Source organism: Lactuca virosa, chromosome 2 (genome assembly GCF_052849685.1).
Source record: "Lactuca virosa cultivar CGN04683 chromosome 2, Lactuca_virosa_CGN04683_v6, whole genome shotgun sequence".
Lineage (NCBI taxonomy): Eukaryota > Viridiplantae > Streptophyta > Magnoliopsida > Asterales > Asteraceae > Lactuca > Lactuca virosa.
The window spans coordinates 246,047,584-246,068,660 of record NC_136427.1 but is presented as its reverse complement, the minus strand read 5'-3'; the positions used below and the strand labels follow the sequence as shown (position 1 = coordinate 246,068,660).

General features: G+C 36.6%; 2 protein-coding genes across 3 annotated transcripts; both read right to left on the bottom strand.

Moving 5' to 3' along the window:
- Positions 1 to 932: 932 nt before the first annotated feature.
- Positions 933 to 2,059, bottom strand: LOC145160683 (uncharacterized). 2 transcript variants are annotated; one of them, XM_079079965.1, is made up of 3 exons: positions 1,458 to 2,059; positions 1,161 to 1,337; positions 933 to 1,077 (listed from the first exon to the last, which is right to left on the bottom strand). In XM_079079965.1, exons 1-3 carry the CDS (start codon positions 1,843 to 1,845, stop codon positions 1,004 to 1,006), a joined length of 639 nt encoding a protein of 212 aa, XP_078936091.1. In that variant the 5' UTR covers positions 1,846 to 2,059; the 3' UTR covers positions 933 to 1,003. The 2 variants fall into 2 exon arrangements, with proteins under 2 accessions (XP_078936091.1, XP_078936092.1); XM_079079966.1 differs by having other exon boundaries at positions 933 to 1,337; positions 1,458 to 2,055.
- Positions 2,060 to 10,441: 8,382 nt separating this feature from the next.
- On the bottom strand, positions 10,442 to 14,284 carry EMB1211 (MORN (Membrane Occupation and Recognition Nexus) repeat-containing protein). Its single transcript, XM_079079964.1, has 11 exons — positions 13,600 to 14,284; positions 13,326 to 13,397; positions 13,140 to 13,229; positions 12,888 to 13,061; positions 12,720 to 12,810; positions 12,570 to 12,632; positions 12,396 to 12,462; positions 12,189 to 12,292; positions 11,980 to 12,106; positions 11,144 to 11,895; positions 10,442 to 11,021 (listed from the first exon to the last, which is right to left on the bottom strand). The coding sequence occupies exons 1-11, from the start codon at positions 14,178 to 14,180 to the stop codon at positions 10,647 to 10,649; spliced, it is 2,496 nt and encodes an 831-aa protein (XP_078936090.1). The 5' UTR covers positions 14,181 to 14,284; the 3' UTR covers positions 10,442 to 10,646.
- Between the last annotated feature and the right edge of the window lie 6,793 nt (positions 14,285 to 21,077).

Genomic DNA, 21,077 nt, shown 5'->3' with positions numbered 1-21,077 from the left:
AAGAGAGAAAGTGATTTTTTTACCCATTAACTCAAATTCCTTTTTTTTTCAAAAATACCTTCTTTTTTAAATAAAAAAAACCCAATTTCAAAAATATAATCGTTTTTTTTTTTTTAGTTTCAAATTTTAAACCTTCAATCTTAAACTATAAGTACCATCATCCTTATTCATTCTTCACCCCATTCAAATCTTCTTAATTAAATTCTCCTAACTTTCTTTTTTTCCATCTTCTTCAAAACATCATCGTTAATGGCTCGTGTGACTCGTTTTTGGTCCCCTGAAGAAGAGATGTTGCTAGCTTGTTCATAGCTTGATGTTATAGAAGACCCAATCCACATTAACCTCCATACTACGACCTTTTGAATGATAGTCACCGAAAAATACAACCGCAAAGCCCCGGTCCCTCGAGGTAAAGAAGAAATCTACTCTAAATGGAAGCACGCAAACGCACTTACAACTCAATTTAACAATGTGTTTTGTAGAGTGACCCATGAAACTGGAAATGATGAAAATGAAAATATTTTGCTACGGAATGCTCTTGAGGCTTACCGTGTTGAAACTAACAAAGATTTATGGCTTGTTGAGTTTTGGCAAATAGCATGACAAGTTTGGCAACCCATGACATGTAAATGGCAAAACTTTAAAGAAATGTGGCAAATCTGACGTGACGTTTATGTGGTTCATGACAAATGTGGCACCACTCCGACCAGCCTTAAAAGGCATAAAAACATAATCAAAATGCTAAAATCAATATTTTAATGCATCTTTTAATGATCGCCACTTGTCAGCAAATGACAATAACGTTGATATTTACGAAAGATTGAGAATAGATTCAACTTGAAATGGTAGTAATCAAATTGAGGAATCTAGCAACTGTCAGCAGCCACTAGTAAACAAACAGCCCCTAAATATTCCAAAATGAGAAAACGAGGTGAATTAAAAATAATTTAAGCACATAACTATAATACAACTTATATATAAATAAAATGAAATTACTCCACTACTATACAACAATTACAAGCCTAACATCAACATTCTTATCTTCATGAGAACTTGAAATGGTCGTGCTAATCAACCCTAAAACAAAAATAGTAGAAACGACTGAGAATCTATATATAAGACTATTATTTACTGCAAGAAGTTCATGAATCGAAGCCAACCTACACCACTTTTCGCTACTAATTTATCTGCTTCAGTCGAGCAAGTGGAAGATGTCGCATAGTCAAATCGGAGTCTACCATCGTCATCACCGTTTCCGGCGGCGGCGGCAGGTTGTTTAGGGCAGAGAAAGAAATTCCTTGAACCCAACTCGATTAACTTTTCATCTGGATCCAAACCTGTCGATCATCAATTTGTTAGAAATCAATCACTTGAAAGCATCAACAATCACTTATATGAAGTAAAAGCAATCGATGCGTAATTAGGTGAATCAATGAAAGAGAATTCAATTAGCTTACTTTCTAAGCTAAATTGAGAGTAATGGAGGCCGAAACCAGAAGGATCAAGTGACAGTAAGATCGGTCGTCTTCCTTCTTTAGCATATTGCCGTAGAGCGGCGGCGACAAGGTCATTGACGGTTGACTCCGGCGAAATCAGAACGTGCAATGGACCTAAGCTTCTCTGTACCGTCACATTAAGCAGTAGCTTCGTCAGCTTCGGACGCACCATCTCTACCGGCGGAGCAACCCTACCGGTCCCGGAAATCAAATCCGGCACCGTTCTCGGCCTCCATAGCTTTCCTACCATTTCTTCACCAGACTGACCGTGAAACGACATAGCTTTCTCCGTTAATCTCCCCTTGTTGTTCTTTTCTTGGTTTTTCCGGCTATTCTTCTTCGTCAACATAATCAATCGCTTGGCAAATGCTTCTATAAGTAAAGAACAAACCACCAATTTCTGATCAACGTCTTTGTGTCGGTCACCGGAGGTGAGGGGCGGCGATAGGCGAGGTCAAAGGTTTGTAGTTCATAACAAGGAATCGGAAGAATGGTAAGTGATGAGAGAAAATGGAGGAAGTGATGAGTTTGAAAGAACGTGGAGACGTGCGTTTATATTAAGATGGCGGGGGATAAGGAGGTTTGTTCCGAGAAGGCATCGACAAGTTTACGTTCAAGTGGAGGAAGGTTGGTTACCGGTTATTTCCGGTAGATGTAGACAATGATTACACTTTTTAGTTCAATGTGGAATGTTTGATAACTTGCTATCGACAGTTCGCGCCGTATTTATTATCGGTAATTTACAATCAATCAATATATTTTTGCGAAAATTTTGTACTTTTTTTAGAACGTAATTCTTATTATTTTTTATTCATTTTTATTTTTATAGAAAACGTTTTTTGTGATAGGAATCTTAAAGAAACTACTTTTACAACATTAAAAAGTTTCATAAAACTACTTTTACAGCATTAAACTAGACAAAAAAGAGTTTTATATTGAAATGTATTTTAGAAAAAAAAAATCGGAGTAAAAACGACGAAAGAAAAATGACTTATTTGTGACCAATTTCGTAATGAATAATTCATTCAACTGTAAGCACACTGATAAACAAATAATTATTTGTTGATTTTCGCTTTCATTTGTTATGTTTTCGAAAATATTAAGAAAATAGTTGAATTTATGTTTTTTCTTTAAATTATCCATTACAAAACTTAGAAGGCCCAACTTATTCACAGTATTACATAATGATTCATTATAAACTCGGAGAAAAGTATGTATTATCAAATTTTATACAAGAATTCTATCAAAAAACAAAAATTGCTTCCATTTATATAATGTTGGTTATAATTATACATGTTTGACAGTCCTACTTTTAATAAGAAACATGAGCTTATCTTAATCATATTTATACAATGTTAAATTATTATTAAATGTTATTTATATAAATAAATTTTGATTTTTTTTTCATTTTCTTTACACTTTAAATATATGGTTAATATTGTTAAATGGAGACCAATTTTATAAACATTATTATCTTAAAAATGTATTTTAGAATTTAAGATATTTGAGCGTTTTTGTTCTCAAAATACATTTATTTTAATAATATTTTGGAGCATCTCAAACACTTGTGTTTTGTTAAAAAAACAGTATGTTATACTATACATTAGTGAAAATTTTAAATAGAAACAAGAGAGAACCGACCATTCATAATTTAATATGATTTTTATTATTTTTTAACATTTGTTTATTATTTATAAACATATCAAAGTTAACACTTTTTTATTTCCTACAACTACAAATCAATATCAAACAAAAAAAATTACATTATATTAGAATTCACATTTTAATACTGCTGAATTTTGTAACATACTTTTTTATATTAAACTTTATCGGTATTGGTCTATTATTATTAAAAATAAAACTTAATTTTATATTTTTGATTATATATTTGGATATATGATAAAAATTGTTAAACATTAAAAATTAAAAAGAAAATATTAAACTGTGAATGATCAATTGTCAAGTTTCATAATTCTTTTGTGGTTCTATTTGAATTGTTTCCCTCTACATTGCCCCTGAACAACCATGAAGTACTTCACTCAATTCACACGTACGCTAAATCTCATACTCATTTTGAAACAATATATACAAAATCTCAATTTCATTTTTTACTGATCATCACTAGTTTTACGTTCCTAAACAAACTTGATTTTTATAAATCCGTACTCATAACTCTTCGACATGCAAGTGGTTGTGTTGTTCATCGCCCGCCTTGCTATATAGGTCATGACCAAATCTTTCACATTTTGGTTTTAGATTCGGTTTTTCTACCTAATTCACTTAAACGGCTTGCATTGATATCAACCTCTCACACCCAAAATTAGGGAAACATGACTTGCTATAAAAACATTCATCTTATCTTTAAAATGCAGTCTAAATATGTCATAAATCATCCATAACATATCCATAATAATGCATTTAAAGAGTACTTTTCTTAAATTATTACACAATTCCATACATAAAATATATAATAATAGGTTTAAGATTGACGCTTATATATAAATATAAGAGTATATATGAGTAAAAAGATACGTTTAAGGTTTAAGATTGGAAAAAATCAAAACAGCTTAAACGTTAAAACAAAGTATAGATGATGAAAAGACAATATACTGCCATGTTATCTTCATGAAATACATGCATATACAAATGTACATCAACTTAGGACCTAATGAGATTCATGATTTTCATGATATACATATGCTTGAACACATTTTATACGTAACTTTACATACACATTAAAATTTAATCTACAAACAATGCTTTGAATATATAAATAACATGATGTAAATGGTAAACATAATAAACATACTACACTTTGTGGACGTGTATAATTATGTGACAAGTCACCTTATGACACCAGCAAATACGACATTCGGAACAAGTTTTTGATACTCAAATAGTCAAATCGACTTTGCAGAAAGCTAATTATTAAATAATTATATATCTCAAAGAATTCTTTTATTTATTTAATATCGAAAAAAAAGTTAATTAAGAAAAAAAGCTAACGAAGTCAAAGCACATCAGCAGAAATACACGAGTCAAAAGGCGATTTGCTGAGTGGGACTAGTGAGTGACACTTGGCGATGGAGAAAACCAAAAGACTAAAGGGGAATGGAAACCGTCTGGCGTCTTCTGGGTGATAGTGGTGCGCTGCATGTCGGCTGTTGCGTATGTCCCCTTCATCAGCCCCATCCATGTTTTTTCCAGACTCTTCTTTTTTAATTATTTCTAGACCTTAATTATATTTTGAGTTTTATTTTTATTCTGTGTGACCACATTCTTTTCGTGCATGCATATTTATCTTTCATTTATTTTCTATTTTATTATATTTTCTGCACATTAGAACATGCAGGCTTGTTATTTTATACTTTATTGTTTACTGCTTAGTATGCATATTTATACTTATTTGTTCGATGTTCATTTGCTGTTCGGAGATTCTTTATGGTAAGCATAGTATCACGTGAAGGGAATTAACAATGTTTGTATCTACCCTCCTAGCTTCTTACCTTGAGATTTTAGTAATATTTTGTCCGTGTTTTATCGGCGTATTCGGCAAAACTAGCGGGTAGCTAGTAGCTTTTGATTTTGGAGCGTTTTGTTGACAGCTACTCCATGTAGCTTTTGATTTTGGAGCGTTTTGTGTAAGCGAAAAGTTAAACGCTCCTATCGCCGAACGATACTTTTTCTTTTTTACTAGTGTTTTTTCAAAAGCTAGAAGCCAGAAGCTCTCAAAAGCTGCGTGCCGAACACGCCCTGTGTTTTATGAAGTTTATAATAGACCTATATATTTTGGCAGTTTTGGACCAATCTTGGAACGATCTGGTATTTTCTTGGACCGGTCTCGGGCCGGTCTTTTTAGGACCAGTTTTGTTTTTTTTTAATTGGTCTTGCGGTCTATACATTTGCTTTTTCAGTTCAGTTTTGGCCGTTTTTGGTTTGATTTTTGTAGTTTCAGGTTTTTGGTTTCGGTTTTGGGCTTGTCCATTAACAAATATATGATTAGCAACAAAATAATATATTAAGATCTACTAAAAAAATGGTACACTAAAATTTAATATGTAACACCCGGTTTTCAGGATGGATCAATGTGGAGCTTTTAGGAGTCAAAAGCTTGGTTTTGGGGGAAAACTGAATGTCACAACGTGACCTTAAGTTGGTCACGACGTGACAAGCCAAAAGCGAAGAACGCGTATCGGGACAAAGCTCACGACGTGACACATAGATGGTTACGACGTGAGGAAGGTTGTAGCACAAGCCCATGATCTTTTAGGGTTTTCTTCGTATTTAAACCCCATTATCTCGAATTTGGGGTTTATGATCAGCCTCCATTACCCTCAAACCTCAGAAAACCCTAACCCTAATCTCTCTTGGTGAATCTTGGCATTTTGGTGCACTTGGTAGCTTGAAGGAGAAGAAGGAGAAGAAGGTGTTCTAGTAGTGGATCTAGCAAGGAAATCTCATCAACATCATCTTGTACTAATTATAGACCTTTGTAAGTGTCTAAGATCCAAACTTTACTGCCTTATGTTGTTAGATCTAGGTTTTTGTCCCATTTTCTTCATGTTTGAGTAAGCTTGAATGGAAGGGGTCCATAAAGTTAGCAACTTTAGGGATTATAAAGGTCCCTTGAGTATTATAAGGTTCAGATCTAGAAGTTGGTTGAGTATTGGATCCATGCATGTAAGTTTTGGTGTCATCTTTTCACTTTTGACCTAGAATGGATTGAGGACATGCTTGGAGCATACATGTCCACAAAGTAATCATTTGTATGGACCTTTGGAGCCCCCTTAAGCTTCTGGAAAAGTTAGGGTTGGAGACTTAATGGATTAAGGACTCAACTCATTAAGTTGATGTTTCAAACTGAAGTCACGACGTGACACTGAGGGTGTTACGACGTGACCGAGGAAGGATCTCGTGTCTGAGTTGTTTTGTTAAGCTCACGTCGTAACCAAGAAGGGTTCACGTCGTGATGTGTGCTGAGTGGGTTATCCATGACCGAGTTGTCTGAGTTAGAGCGAGTTGAGGGGAATCAGGCTGAGTGAGTTCTCATGAAGTGACCAAGGGTTGGTCACGACGTGAGGCCGAATGTTCTCACGACCTTGCATGTATTATGTGCTGCTATGTATACCGGACGGGGCTCGATGCCAGGTGAAGCCTGAGGATTGGAACATATGGTAGTGTTATGATCATTATATGTGTTAGCATGATTATGTGATATCGATTGTATGTGTATAACAGGCGAGGCCCAGTGACAGGCGAGGCATGAAAGTAACAGATCTGTATACTGAGCGGGGCTCGATGTCGGGCGGGGGCCCAGTGTATGATTTATTATGTATGGTATGGGGTAGTTTGGGGAACTCACTAAGTTTTGTGCTTACGGTTTTCAGTTTATGTTTTAGATACTTCCAGTGGTAAGGGGAAGAGCTCGGGATGACTGCATTTCACACACCATATGGATTCTGTTTATGGGACACACTCTAATTTTCCTGATATTTGACATACTTATTTTATTTGGGTTGTATGAACTATGATTGAAATACTGTTTTCACTTGAATGAAAATGAAATTTTTGGATCATATTTTTGGGATGTTACAAATATACCACAAGCTCATTGGTTTTTGGGTGCTTTAGATTGAATACATTCAAATAACTATATACGATAGTCATTGGAAGGGCGACTACTGTTCGAAAAATGAGGATTGGTTTATAGGTATGAGAGTCCACATCCATAAACTGCTAGTGGGAGTCAACTACTGGGGTACCGAACCAACTGATTCAATCCCACTTGAGAGTTTCAATATGACCCTAGAAAATGCCCAGACGTACCACAACATATTGACAGCAGAGGGGATTGTGGGGTGTTTTTGTGTTGGTTCCTGGAGGCATTGATCACCAGGAAATCGATTTCTATAGAGAGTAAAACCGGTCTATGGGCTATGCGTTATCAAAAACGACTATCAGAAATTTTTTAGGGGTACAAGGACAAAGATAATTTGAACATCGTATATGTAATATGACCTACAAACACATCCCTTTATTGAGTTTATGTATTTATTAGTTGTTTGTTGATTTTAATTGCATTTTATATTTTATAAAACCAAAAGTTATACATTTTATAAAAGTAAAACGTATACATTATATAAAACCAAAACTTATACTAAAAGAAAAACCACATGTTACACGCAAAAAAAAAAAAAAAAAAAAAAAAAAAAAAAAAAAGTAAAATGTATTTCGGGACCATGGTCGAATCGTACTCCGGAATTCTGAAGACCTCTTTGTTACTTTACCCAAACAAATAATTGGGTCATTTTTGTCAAAAATATCATTTATAAGGGTTAGATTACTCAATTTCCCTTGTCTTTAATACTTAATCCTTTACTTACATATAGGGTTGTAAATGAACCGAACGTCAACAAGTTGTTCGTGAACCGTTCAGCGGGAAGTTCGTTTACGTTTGTTTATTTAATAAATGAACGAATATGAACACAAATTTTCGTTCGTTTAATAAAACGAACGAACATGAACAATGGTCTTGTTTGTTCAATTATGTTCGTGAATGTTTGTGTATGATGTTCGTTTATGTTCGTTCATATAAGTTCCTTTTATGTTCGTACATGTTTAATTGTGTTTGATTACATTACTATATTATATGTTCATATATGTTAAGTTATGTTTGTTTATCTTTGTTCATTTATGTTTGTTTAGCATGTTCACAAACTTAAATAAACGAATATGAACAATGTAATTTGGTAAACGATTGAACATGAACAAGAAATATCATATGTTTATATGTTCGTGTTCGTTCATTTGTTCGGATGCAAATACACAAAAGTCATATGGCAAAAGCCATGGACTGTTTCTGTATTTATAAAAATAAAAAAAAAACAAAAAAAAAAAAAACACTCAATGATATTTTATGTAAATTACGGAGACAATTTTTGTAATTAATTTTCTACACAAGGTTCAAACCTACAAAAAAACAAAAATCTTAGACATATGGACTGTTTTTGTAAAAAAAATAAAAATAAAAACAAAACAATACAAAAACAATAACAATAACAATAAATAAATAAATAACAATTTACATAGACCTTTTCTATAAATTAAAAAATTACAGGGATTAAGTTTTCCAAAATACAAAACTTTTGTTATAGGGACTAAATATACCAAAAGGTTTTGCAGGGACTAAATCTATCAAAATGTAAAACTATAGTTGTAGTGACTAAATATACTAAAATGTAAAACTTTTGTGAGGAAACTCTAAAAGAAGAAAATTCTTCTCTTCATAAAGAGTTTCTAAATAATATATAAGTAGGGAAAATGACTTCATAGGGTAACATATTTTTTGTTTTGTACACGTTTAGTCCTTAATGTTTTTTTCTTGTAAAATAATTCATTTAACTTGTTGTCTTGTACACATTCAGTCCTTATGACCGGCTAATCCAGGTTATGATCGACTACTCCATGTTAAGTTCTCATTTTGTACGCATTTAGTCATTAAAATTTTTTGTTGAAAAATAATTTCTTATTGTTTTTGTACACATTCAGTCCTTATGATAATGTATTTTTAGGTTTTGCTCATATGGCATCCTACGTGGGACAATCATTAATAAGGTGTTCTTATACGTGGTTTATCCCTCACTTATATCAGTAACTTAATTCACATATCGGTCAAATAATGTTGGTGTCCTAGTTTTCTCTAAGAAGAAGATGTTTTAAGCTTCAGTTTGACCATTTTTCAGCAAATAGGTTTTTTGTTCTTTTCAATGTAACCTTGAATTTTGAAGATGAGCTTGAAACTATTAAAGATGTGGTTTCATTTCTCAACCACCTTGAATCACAAAATACTGAAACCCTAGAACGATTCGAATACTATTGCGATGACTAAGGACACGTGTATGTCTCAAGCACCTCGAATCGTAAAACACATTATTCCACTTCACATTCGATCCATGTGTGAGAACACTTCATTAATGATTGTTTCAAATAGGATGTCATGTGAGCAAAACCTGAAAAGCTTATCATAAGAACTGAATGTATATAAAAACAATAAGGACTTATTTTGCAAATAAATAAATAAAAATATTAATGACTAAATGTGTACAAACTGAAAACTTAACCTACAGTAATCGGTTATAAGGAAAGGTTGTGTACAAAAACAAAAAGTTCAAAGGCTTATTTTACAATTAAAAAAAAAAGAAAAAACCAAAAAAAAAAAGAAAAAAACAAAAAAAACAAAAAACAATAAGGACTAAACATGTACAAATCAAAAACTATATTACCCTTGTAAATCATTTTTCCTATTTTCCCTGTAAGTATAAATTGCATTACTTTACAAGGAAGTTTGGGGTAGTGTAAACTTTAAACACTTAGTCCACACTTTTTTTAACTCACACAGTTTCTATAGTTTGATTTTGTCTCAAATTTGATGAAGAGTCAAGTTTAAAAAAACTATTTTACCTTTAATGTTTTTTTAATCTTTTTCTAATTGTTACATTATTAGTTAATAGCTAAAATAATAAGAAACCCACCACCCACTCCCCACTACCATACCCCACCCCGCTCTTCCATGTTAAGACGTAGGCCTTTTACTTGCCGGAAAATCTCATTTCCTCGTCGAAATCACCCCTTATCCAATACCACTAAGAACACATATTGAGAAGGAAGATCGAAGAAAATCATATCTAAGAGAAGATGCAAAACAAAACATATCCAAAATGGATCCAACCAAGATCAAACCAGTTGCAAAATCGATTTTGGATCTTGTTACATGATTTTTTTTTACATCAAAACTTAAACCTTTGATTCTATGGTCTCTTGAAAGATATAATAGAAGAGGAGTCAGCTTCGTGTCCATATGTTTGTTTAAATGTTTAAAATCTTTCATAAGTAACTAAGTATAAAACTTTATTCCTATGGATCTTAAGAATGTGTCAAACTAAAAGTAAATCGTCAACACACAAACTCATCTCTATTACATTTCGATTTCTCCAAAGGAGTTTGAAGTTTGAACAAACTCATACAACTGGCTTAGGTAAATTGTCAAAAATGCCACACCTGTCTGCCAATAATTAAGGCATAAAATTAAGCTTACAAAATAACAAAATGAGTGTCAAATAAGGCACCAAGGGTAAATCTGTAAAACAACATTTAAACAGGAATGTGCAAGGACAAAATACTTAGCTCTTCATTCGGATGTATACATGGCCAACTCAATCTCTTCTGTGCTTTTCCCTCACCAATCTTTATTATGTTTCTTTCAACATGTGCACAACCTTTTTTATTAAAACTGTTGCCAATATTTGACCTTGTGGTTGTGATGCACTTGTACTTGTTGTTGACCTTGTGACATGCCCTCAAAGTCAAACCTTGGTCAAACCTTCGTTCATATCCAACTGAACTTTTTCTGGTGCGTTGACCAGTCAAAACCTGAGAAAATCTGAACGATGAAGAAGGGCAAGAAGTTCTTGTTTGCATCTTTAACTCCTTCCATGTTGCAAATAATTGTTGTACCCGAGGTGGAATCTAGAATTTGATGCATGTATAAAAAATGTTATTTTAGTGACCTAATTGGAATAAAAATGTTTAACATAAAAAATTGTACATGATATATTTAACAAAATAAAATAAAAAGTTAAGAAACTTACTAGAGATGCAACACCACAAGAAGCAAAAGGCAGAGAGATTGCAGCAAAAGGTGAAGATCTTCCGCCTTTTTTGCCATTTTGATCACTTTTTATTGAACCTTGATCTTTAACAACAGACCCAAAAGGTGTACTTTCATCTTCATCGTCCTCGTCATCTTCATCGTCCATGTCATCATCCCCGTCATCGTCCACGTCATCATCAGCCTCAACCTTCGAAACTTGTTCAACTTGTTCAACCTTTTCAACTTTTTCAACCACTTCATCTTCATCTTCCAACTCAATTTCCATTTTCTTTTCTTCTTCTTTCTCCAACCTCTTCAACTCATTATCCATTTCTTTAAGAATCTCCTTCAATTCAGATTCAGCTTCGGCTATTTCAATATCTGTTTCTATTATCTTCAGCTTGAATTCACTCTCTTTCTTCTTCTCATCAATCTGTTTCTCCAAATTTTCAACCATGATTTTGCATTTATCTTGTAATGATGTCAGTGTACGTTCTAGAAAACTCCTCTCATCACGTTCAAACAGCTCTTCATCTCCAAGAGGCAAAAAGTCAACCTTACTTGGGTCAACATCTTCCTCATCTGGTTCCCAATACAATCTAATCCCATGTTCTTCATCATCTACATAGTTGATTATACGCCCTGTTGGCGTGTGTAGGATAACAGGATCTTCAGTGTACACCATCTTTGATGGATCTTCAGGATCAGGTGTCGGATCCTTGTTAAGTAGAATAAACTCAGGAGACTCATCTGTTCATAATGTAAAATTGTAAATCAAATGATAATTTCATAAAATAAATAAATATCAAACAACAAAATTATGAATATATTAACCTTTTTCCCACCAATATTCCAGCTCAGCTGGCATTGGTAACCTTAGTGGGGCCTTATAGAACGAGTTTATCCACATTTGGCGTTCTTCATCTACATCTTCCATGTAAACTTTCCAGTAATCCGGGACCTTTTTTTTTAAATGAAAAAGATTAGGATTTTATAAAAAAGGTAGTAACTTTATAAAAAAAAATGTAAAAAGTGGAATTTACTTCATAAAACTGATTAATGAAGCCTGGTGCCATCCAAACATCATCTCCTTCATATAAATAGGGATGTTGAGGATCACTATATGGACCACGTTGTTCTCTGACCACTGAAATGGAAAAATAATTAATTTTTAAACAAAAGTAATGTATGAAAATATATATATATATATATATATATATATATAAAAGAAAAAGAGTTAAAAGGCATACTTCCATCAGGCTTGTTAACAAACATTCTAGCCTTTGCTGCAGCCACTTCTGCTATACCTGAATGCAACTGAAATAACTTCATATTAGTTGATTGATCACAAAAAAAAAAAAAAAAATCAAATTATATAAATAAGATTCAAGAGAATGTGATGAACAGGAAGTTTTTGAAATTACCGCTGAAATATCAACATCACAACCATGATCTTCATCCAAAAACTCTCCAAAGTAAAACCTTCCCTGCATAAAGAGCAGTAAAAAGTTACCAATTCTTCAATACAGAAACATTAACTGTAAAAGATTTGAGTGATTTGGTAAATAACTTACATAAGTGGTGCGTTCATTGAGTTCAAAAACACCACACCCATGCATTCTGCCATGCTTCCATTGACCAGCATAACGGTATCGACCCTTCTCCCTGACATTAAAAAACTATGTTATATTTTATAAATTATAAATATATAATTTTTTTTATGTGAAAAGAGTGAAACTTACGGTTTCTGTCCAAATTGTCTGACCCATTCTTCATTTTCATAAAATGGGATTTCATATCGGCCCTTAGAGAGCCTTAAAGAATCTTCAATATCTTGCTCCAGCCATTCCTTGTCTTCTGGGGACATGAAGTCTCTTTTAAATATACGTCCTTCAGCACGCATTTTAGCTTCAAGACTGAAAATAGGAACACAAGATCAGAGTTTGTACTTTAATTGTGAGATGTAAAGAATATAGATGGGATTATAAACATACGCTGAACCTGGGATGGGTTCATCAGTAGGTATGTCAACTTCAAGAACACCATGACCCTCTGGACTGTTTTGCAACCATTCACCTTCATATCTGTGATGATTCAGCAAGATATGTGATGACTTCAAGAATTGGTTAAAGGAATTGTGTTAAGAAACTTGAAGAAGAACATGTGCAACATAAGCGAACCTGACCAGTCCTTGCTCAGCTTCGTAAACACCTTTGCCATGGGCCAAATCATCCCAGATAGTGCCTTCATACCTTGAGATAACAGACGTAGCTCATCAATGGTATGTTAGGGTTCTTATTAACTGTTTTACTTTCTAATTAATCGAAACTTAACTGCTTTTGCATGAATTTCTCGATCAAAAACAGTCAAACCCTAGGAATGGGTGATTGAGAAGATGATAGAACAATGGAGGTAATCATTACAGAATGTATTAACATAAATAAAGCAACTTACGTGCTCCCATCGGCAAAAACGAAGCTATGCCATTCCAAAAACTCTTCAATCCTATCAAGTTCTTCGATAACCGATTTCGCATTGCGAATATCATAATGATTGTCGGGTATAACCGGGTAACATTTCCGATACGGAACATAAAAGGGGGCAATTGGCGGATCCCTACCTTCCCTAATCTCCTCGTTAATATAATCAACTTCCTCCTTATCAACAAAATTCGGGTCCCACCCAGGTTTCATTATAAGAGGCGGACCATCCGCCCAATACTCTTGCAAATCCTCTTCTTTCCAGTTCTCCGGGTCACGGGGGAAATTGTACAACTCTTCGAGGTTATCGACGATGTTCACTTCATCTGCCTCTTCCAGTTTCTTGTACTCCTCAGACTCGAGGACTTGACTGAACTTTCTAAAGTTTGCTTCAGGGGAGTTATCTTCGTCATCGTTATCAGGTATTCTGAGTCGAGCAGAGTTTACCTGTTTGGGGATTTCGACTGCGACTGATTTCTCGGGGTATATCTCTTCGGTATCGGATGATGAATCTTCGTCGGCGGGACTGGGTGAAGCTGGTTTCTTCTCTGCCATTTTTGTTAGCTGGATTGGTGGAAGAAGAAAAAGATAAGGTGTGCAGAGTAGCGGCAAGGGGAGTGTGCTAAATCCTGCAACTTTTTTGGTTAAATAGGGGGAGATAAAACGATATCAACGAAGTGAATGAACCAATTTGAAATTAGTTAGGAAAACGTGGGGGTGTTATGTGATAATTTAAAGAGAAAGGAATGAAGTTGTAACAATTCCAAGATCTAGGTTTTTTTTTGACAAAATTAGTTTGCAAGTTATTTTTTCCATTTTTAATAGCGATTCTATTATATATATATATATATATATATATATATATATATATATATATATATATATATATATATATATATATATATATATATATATATCAATTCTAAAAAGTTGGTGAACCTTTTAGTGTTTCACCACAACGTTTACCCGCTTTAACTTTTAACCACAATATATTTTCCGGTCTTTAGAAATTCACCACAAACAGTTTGTACATTTTGAGTTTGATCCCTGCCGCCTTATCCTCCAATCACAATCCTTCATCGCCATTACGGGGGTGTTTGGGATTGCTTTTCATGCTAAAAAGTTATTTTGACAAAAGTCCTTTTTGATTTTTTGGCTTTTTACAAAAGATAGTTTTAAAATGTGTTTGGTTCATCTTTAGACGTTTCAAAAGCTAAAAACTCAAAAGTTGCAAAAAGTCACAAATTCATGACTTTTCGAAAGCTTATTTTTGTTCTTGCCAAAAAGTTGTTTTAAAAGAATTTCTTGAAAATGCCCAAACATCTTTTTTAACTTTTAACATTTTGGAAAAGTTAAAAGTTCTAAAAGTCGTTTTAAAAGATTTCCCAAACACCCTCTACAGGTATTTTCTGGACCTTTATATGCTTCCTTTTCTCACTTCTTCCCCACTGGACACTTCACCGACGGTGTCTCTACTTACTTTCTTCCTCGATTCTTCCTTGATTTATTATAGAGATGTGAGAGAACGTAAACCAAGGTATCTCTTTTTCATTTGTTTATAAGTGCTTCCATAGGTTTGATAGGTTTGATTGTTACATAAATGGAATGATGTTTCTCTCTAACCAATTGGGTTTTTGATTTTGGGCGAATGGGGAGGTTGGGAACCGCAACCCATGGAAGCCATCTTCACCGCATCTCTCTTCCAACCAACCATCTTTCTCTACTTCTCCTTTTTTCTATGTTCGACGTTCAAAGGAATACACGAACAGGTTTCTACTAATTTAAGTGTTTTTTATTTGTGAAGGGTTTTTTACCAGAGGCATACACGAAGGGGTTTCTACAGGAAAGGCTCCCACATTAATGTCTCACTCTTCCACTCAATCATCTTTCTCTATTTGGTATCTTCCTCTTCTATGTTTTACATTGTCTACTTAATTGAATCATGTGGGAACCCTAATTTGGTTGTAAGGTGAAAATGTTTATGAACCCTGACCATTTTTCTGTTGTTAATCCATCGGTCCATCTAAGAAACAACACATTATTAGTTACATACATGAATTACTCTGACATTTTCTGCTGTTTAATTTTTGCTGGTTCATCTGCTTGATTCTTGAATTGTACACAACGTTTCAAATCGTTGCTGAATTACTCAGCTAAGGTATGTTACATGTATGAACAGTAATTAACAATCGTTTGTTTTGCAGTTTATAACTGTAACATCCGGATTTTCGGGTGCATTAATGTGTGTTTAACATTGAGATTCATGAAGTGACTCCGCGAGTTGTGAGTCCAACTCGTCGAGTAGAGTCGGGTTGTCCGTGTGACTTTAATGAATGGACTCGACGAGTCAGTGAGTCGACTCGCCGAGTAGGAGCTGGGCAAAGAAACCCTAATTTCCCGGGGTTGGGGCCTATATAAGGGAACTTATGCCCCCATTTGCGCCTCACCAGTTACCCTACACCCCTGAGAGCAAACCCTAATCGCCATTAAAGCTAGAGAGTGAGTGAGGGGCTAATTTGAGTGGTTTTGTGCATCCTTTGAAGGAGATTTGGAGAGCTTGGTGTGTTTGATCAAAGAGGGGTTGTAGATCCAGAGTTCTTCAGTGGTGAGCTTCAGTGCAAAGGTAAAAAGCTCCTATCTTGACCTTTCCTTTGTGAGACCTTAGTTTAGGGAGATTATGAGGGTTTTCTCCCATCCATTCTTGGCAATGAATTGTTTGAGCATATCATGAGGTTGAAACCTCAGATCTGGACTGTAGAAGGACTTGAGAGACCAAAGATCCAAGCTTTATTGAGCTAGAGTCTAACTTTTGTGCATCTAGCCCTTGTGGGGGCATGTATTGGCATTATGAGTCTTATATGTCATGTTTAAACGTAAAGCTTGCAGCTTTACGTAACAATCGACCCTTAGGATGGTTGATCTAGTGTTTGGAGTGATGGATCTGCCTTAAATCGTCTGAATGACGAATCTGATCGAAGGGACTCGCCGAGTCCATGGCCGGACTCGACGAGTCGGTGAGGGTTTGTCCCGATGGGTTGATTGTGCGATAACTCGACGAGTTTGGGGTCAACTCGACGAGTTGAGCTGGACTTTCTTGAGACTTTTGAGGAAACGAGGGGACTCAACGAGTTGCAAGAGTTCACTCGACGAGTTAGGTCAAACATGGACTGTTGACTTGAGTTTGACTTTTGTTGACTTTGGGGTTCTGATCAACATGAGTAATAGAGGCCATGGAGGGGTAAAATGCTCTTTTATCCGCTTCAAAGAGTTAGAAAGAGAAAGAATAGCCTTCGGTTATTGAAGTCGTGAAAAGAGTATTAATTAGAGATATTTACCCTATGTGTTAGGCGGTGGCTAGTTCGAGATTCGAGTTCGAGGATATTTGCTTGCTTGCTTGCAAGGTGAGTCTTCTCACTATACTTACCAATAGTGATATCTTTACGTGATTGAGTTGTTTCATGTGTTTATCTGTGTATTGTGATATCATGCGTTATTTCTTTGTGATTTATGTTGTGTGTTACTCAGAGTTTGTAGAGTTAGGACCGGAAGGTCCACCAGAGTTGTGGGACTGGAGGGTCCCACTGAGACACATTGACCGGAGGGTCATACAGAGTTATAGCCTCGATTGGCTAAAGAGTTGTATGTGGTATTTTGGGGAACTCACTAAGCTTCGTGCTTACCGTGTTTATGTGTTATGTGTTTCAGGTTTTTCTCAGAATCGCGGGAAGGCACCGGCTTGATTGTACACCCCGGAGAAATAGCTATGTATTGAGAGGATCCTGGAGTTTTGATATATACAGTTTTTGGATATGAGATTTGATGAATTAACATTGTGACCTTTTGTGATTTTATAATGAAGATAAATGTGTTTTTAAATTGAAAAATTTTGTTTGATAATTTACGGTGTTACAAGTTGGTATCAGAGCCTTGGTTTGAGGGATTCGGATGCACCTTCGGGTAAATCTGGACTCAAACTGAGGATTTGAGAAAAGTTTTCAAAAAGAAAAGATTTTTCTATAACGAGTAAGAGTTTCTAAGAGAAAACGAGAAGGAGCAGTGTGTACAATCAGCCAGAGCCCGAACGGTGATTTCCAAAATACCCTTACTTATTGTGTTATGAGTTATTATTGAGATATTAGTGATGCATGCTAGATGATAGGCTAGGTACTTCATATATTAGGGCTAGAGTTGCCTGATTTGTGATGCCTTAGCCTAGGAATTGTTGTTATCGGTGATGTGCTTTGAATATGTGCGGAGTAAGAGTATCCAGCAGGAATCTTTTAGAGAGAGCTTGGAGTAGAGGAGTAATCTAGAAGAGATACCTAGATGAGTTTTGAAGAAGTCTGTTGAGGGAGTAGTTAGATACATGCGAGAGGTAGGGTTGCTTGAGTTTGGTGATACCTTTTGAGTGTGAGTAGAGCAAATAGAGTTTGTAACCTAGAGTGGTTTTACGTGCTAGTAGAGATTATTCGATGCCCGAATGTTGCTTGCTTCGTGCTTTGTGGAACTTTCAATGATGGGAGTCAGCTACTGAGTGAATATGACGATATTCAGGTGGTGGATGGCTGGTATCATAAGGAGTTCTTCAACAGCTGATGGCAGAGGAGTCTGAGAACCTAGGAAGAGCCTATGGAGCGAACTTAGTCAGATGAGTACGCTGATAGAGGAAAGTATTCGCTGGGGAGCGATCGGGCTTAACGGGATTGGTGATCGAGAAAGTTGAGCAGCTACTTAGGAAATCTGGGATGATCCGTGTGGAAAGTATGGGTAGATGTGGCAGGTAGTATGGGCCCGTACTACTGAAAGCAGAGGACCCATACTCGAAACAGGGAGAATTCCAGAGGTTCTAAGTAGCAGACTGAGAGGAGATAACATGGTTCGGGTACCATGATTCGCAGCAGATTGAGATATGATTACATGGTTCGAGTACCATGGTCTGAGGCAGTCAGTGCTTCTGGTTTTACCAGTTATTCCATTGTGATTGATTAGACCAAGATCAGAGGTGATAGAGTGTGGGGCCAGAGGTCCATGATGAACGAGTTTCAAGGGAGCATACCTTGAGAGGGAAATCGAGTTAGTTTTCGATAGATTTTTGGTGAGATGCCAGTTGGAGTCGCAAGACTCAAGGATGAGTAGAGATGGTGCTTATGGAGGGTTACGGTCTGAGTTGAGCAATCGGCCGATAGTGGAGACGTCACTTTCAATGACCAGGGTTGTGTTATTTCCTTTTCCTGTGAGAAGCAGAAGAGCCATTGAGTTTTCAGTTTCTGAGTTTTAAGGTAAACCCTGTGGGGTAGTATTGGTTGCGATCTTTCACCAGAGTATATGGGCAGTATGTCTGCCGCAAGGTAATGTTATCGTATGAGAGGCTCATCAGTGGGGACTGAGATGGTCAAGGACAAGGATATACCCTATTTGAGTATAGTAGGGCATATGTTAGCAGCAGTGTCGGGTGATCAAGAGGAGTATATTGGGGCGGTGGCTCTCATCGTCTATGGTGGATATCGAGTGTGGGAGTGAGGTCTCTACTATCATGATAATTCTCATGATGGGACGTTGGTTGGGGAGTCGAAGATGAGGAGTGTGATAGTTCATTTATTTTCAGACTAAGAGTCATGACTACTACGTGACAGTTGAGATGTCTGGTAGTGTGTCAGTATGAGATTTGAATTATGTTGGGAGACTGGTCGAGGAATCAAAAACGAGGTGCGTGATAGTGCGTTATTTCCAGATTGAGAGTCAAGACTGTGGCGGAACAATCGGAGTATCCGACGGTGTGTCGGTCTGAGGCATTCAAGATGACTAGGGGCAGTCACGTTGAGAAGTTTTTAAGGATTTTATCTAAAATTCGGGATGTTTGGAGTTGCTTTGTCCCTATCGGGAAGATCAGCGAGTGTTCTGTGGTACTTTCCAAGAGTAAGTGTAATGTACCTTGTGAAACAGTCTGTAGAATAGATGGTTGGTGTGCCAAATGGTGATGGTTCGAGCCCTGAGTGGGGAAGAACCGGGTACTTTATTGAGAGTATAAGAGATTTGTTCAAGAGCGGTTAGAGGACTGGATATAGTGACCTGCGGTACGGGTACATGAGACCAAGGTTATTGGTGGTCGAGGCGAGGTGCAGAGCGAGATGATGCATGTTGTATGTGTTCAGGAAAAGATGAGTGTCTCCACAGCAGGTGGCCGTTGGTCGGAGACCTTGTGGTGGTTAGGAATTCTTCAAGGTTGTAATGGTAAATTCGAGGTGATTAGCTCGTAAGGATAGTTTCGGCGGTTGAGAATTTCTGGTTCAATGTATGGGTTGTTATATTCACGTTGGGAAGGATAGAAGTTGATTGGGAAACCAACTTCAAGGTCAGTATGTGTATTCTTGCATGGGTTTTGAGCAATAGAGGAGGGAGTTTCGGATGGTCGTCAACGTATTCTGAGTCATTGGCGATTCCTCTGTGTTTCAATTGAGAGTTGGGATACTCCGAAGTTACGAGTTGTGTGAAAGGAGGATCAGTTGTGAGATTCTGAAAGGATGCATGGCTATATCTCAGTATGACGCCGTAAGTAGGAGATCAGCGGCTGAGGCAAGACATCGTGAGGTTCTGTGATGGTGTACCGAGGTATCCGATTATAATGCCCTGAATTTCGGATTATTTTGAGACTTGGGTTATGAGATGGCGAGTGGTGCATCGCGTGTCTACGGTTCCAGTGGGAGCCCTTCGGCTAATTGACATCAAGCAAGATTATTTAAGAATCTGGATCGTAGCATGGAAAAGTGATGCATTTTGGGTAAGTGTGTGCATCTATTTATGTTGGTCCGTAGAGCATGAGTTAGCGAACGCGGTGTGGTGTCGACGTGAGGATGACATTGTGGGTTGATAAGAGGAGCTGTTGTAAGTCTACGGGGAGCTGTAGCGTCCATAAGTCAGCGAGATGATGTTGTGATACTACGGGGAGCCGTAGTATTCACCAGTCAACGAGAAGGTGATGTGATACTACGGGGAGTCGTAGTATTCACCAGTCAGCGAGAGGGTGTTGTGATACTACGGGGAGCCGTAGTATTCACCAGTCAGCGAGAGGGTGTTGTGATACTACGGGGAGCCGTAGTATTCACCAGTCAGCGAGAGGGTGTTGTGATACTACGGGGAGCCGTAGTATTCACCAGTCAGTGAGAGGGTGTTGTGATACTGCGGGGAGCAGTAGTATCCACCAGTTAGTGAGAGGGTGTGGTGATACTGCGGGGAGTCGTAGTATTCACCAAGCAGCGAGCGAGAAGCGTTGTGAATCTGCGGGGAGCCGTAGTATTCACCAGTCAGGGCAAGACTCAGGGGCGTTCCTAGGCTTGAGTAGCCTCATCATTCGAGTCTGTAGGATCCTGGTGGTCGAACCAGGGGCGGGAATGGGGTCTCCATATTTGTCGGAAATCGTTATATTCTGAGTTAAGTTGTGGCTATCGCAGTCGA

Bases quoted from the DNA above. Each gene is read 5' to 3' on its own strand.
- LOC145160683 (XM_079079965.1), bottom strand. From the start codon at position 1,845: ATGTTGACGAAGAAGAATAGCCGGAAAAACCAAGAAAAGAACAACAAG. The intron at 1,338-1,457 runs GTAAGCTAATTG...GATGATCGACAG, and splicing joins CTCTCAATTTAGCTTAGAAA to GTTTGGATCCAGATGAAAAG. The intron at 1,078-1,160 runs GTTGGCTTCGAT...TTTTTGTTTTAG, and splicing joins AGTAGCGAAAAGTGGTGTAG to GGTTGATTAGCACGACCATT.
- EMB1211 (XM_079079964.1), bottom strand. From the start codon at position 14,180: ATGGCAGAGAAGAAACCAGCTTCACCCAGTCCCGCCGACGAAGATTCA. The intron at 12,107-12,188 runs GTAAATTCCACT...TTAAAAAAAAAG, and splicing joins TCATTAATCAGTTTTATGAA to GTCCCGGATTACTGGAAAGT. The intron at 11,022-11,143 runs GTAAGTTTCTTA...ATCAAATTCTAG, and splicing joins CTTGTGGTGTTGCATCTCTA to ATTCCACCTCGGGTACAACA.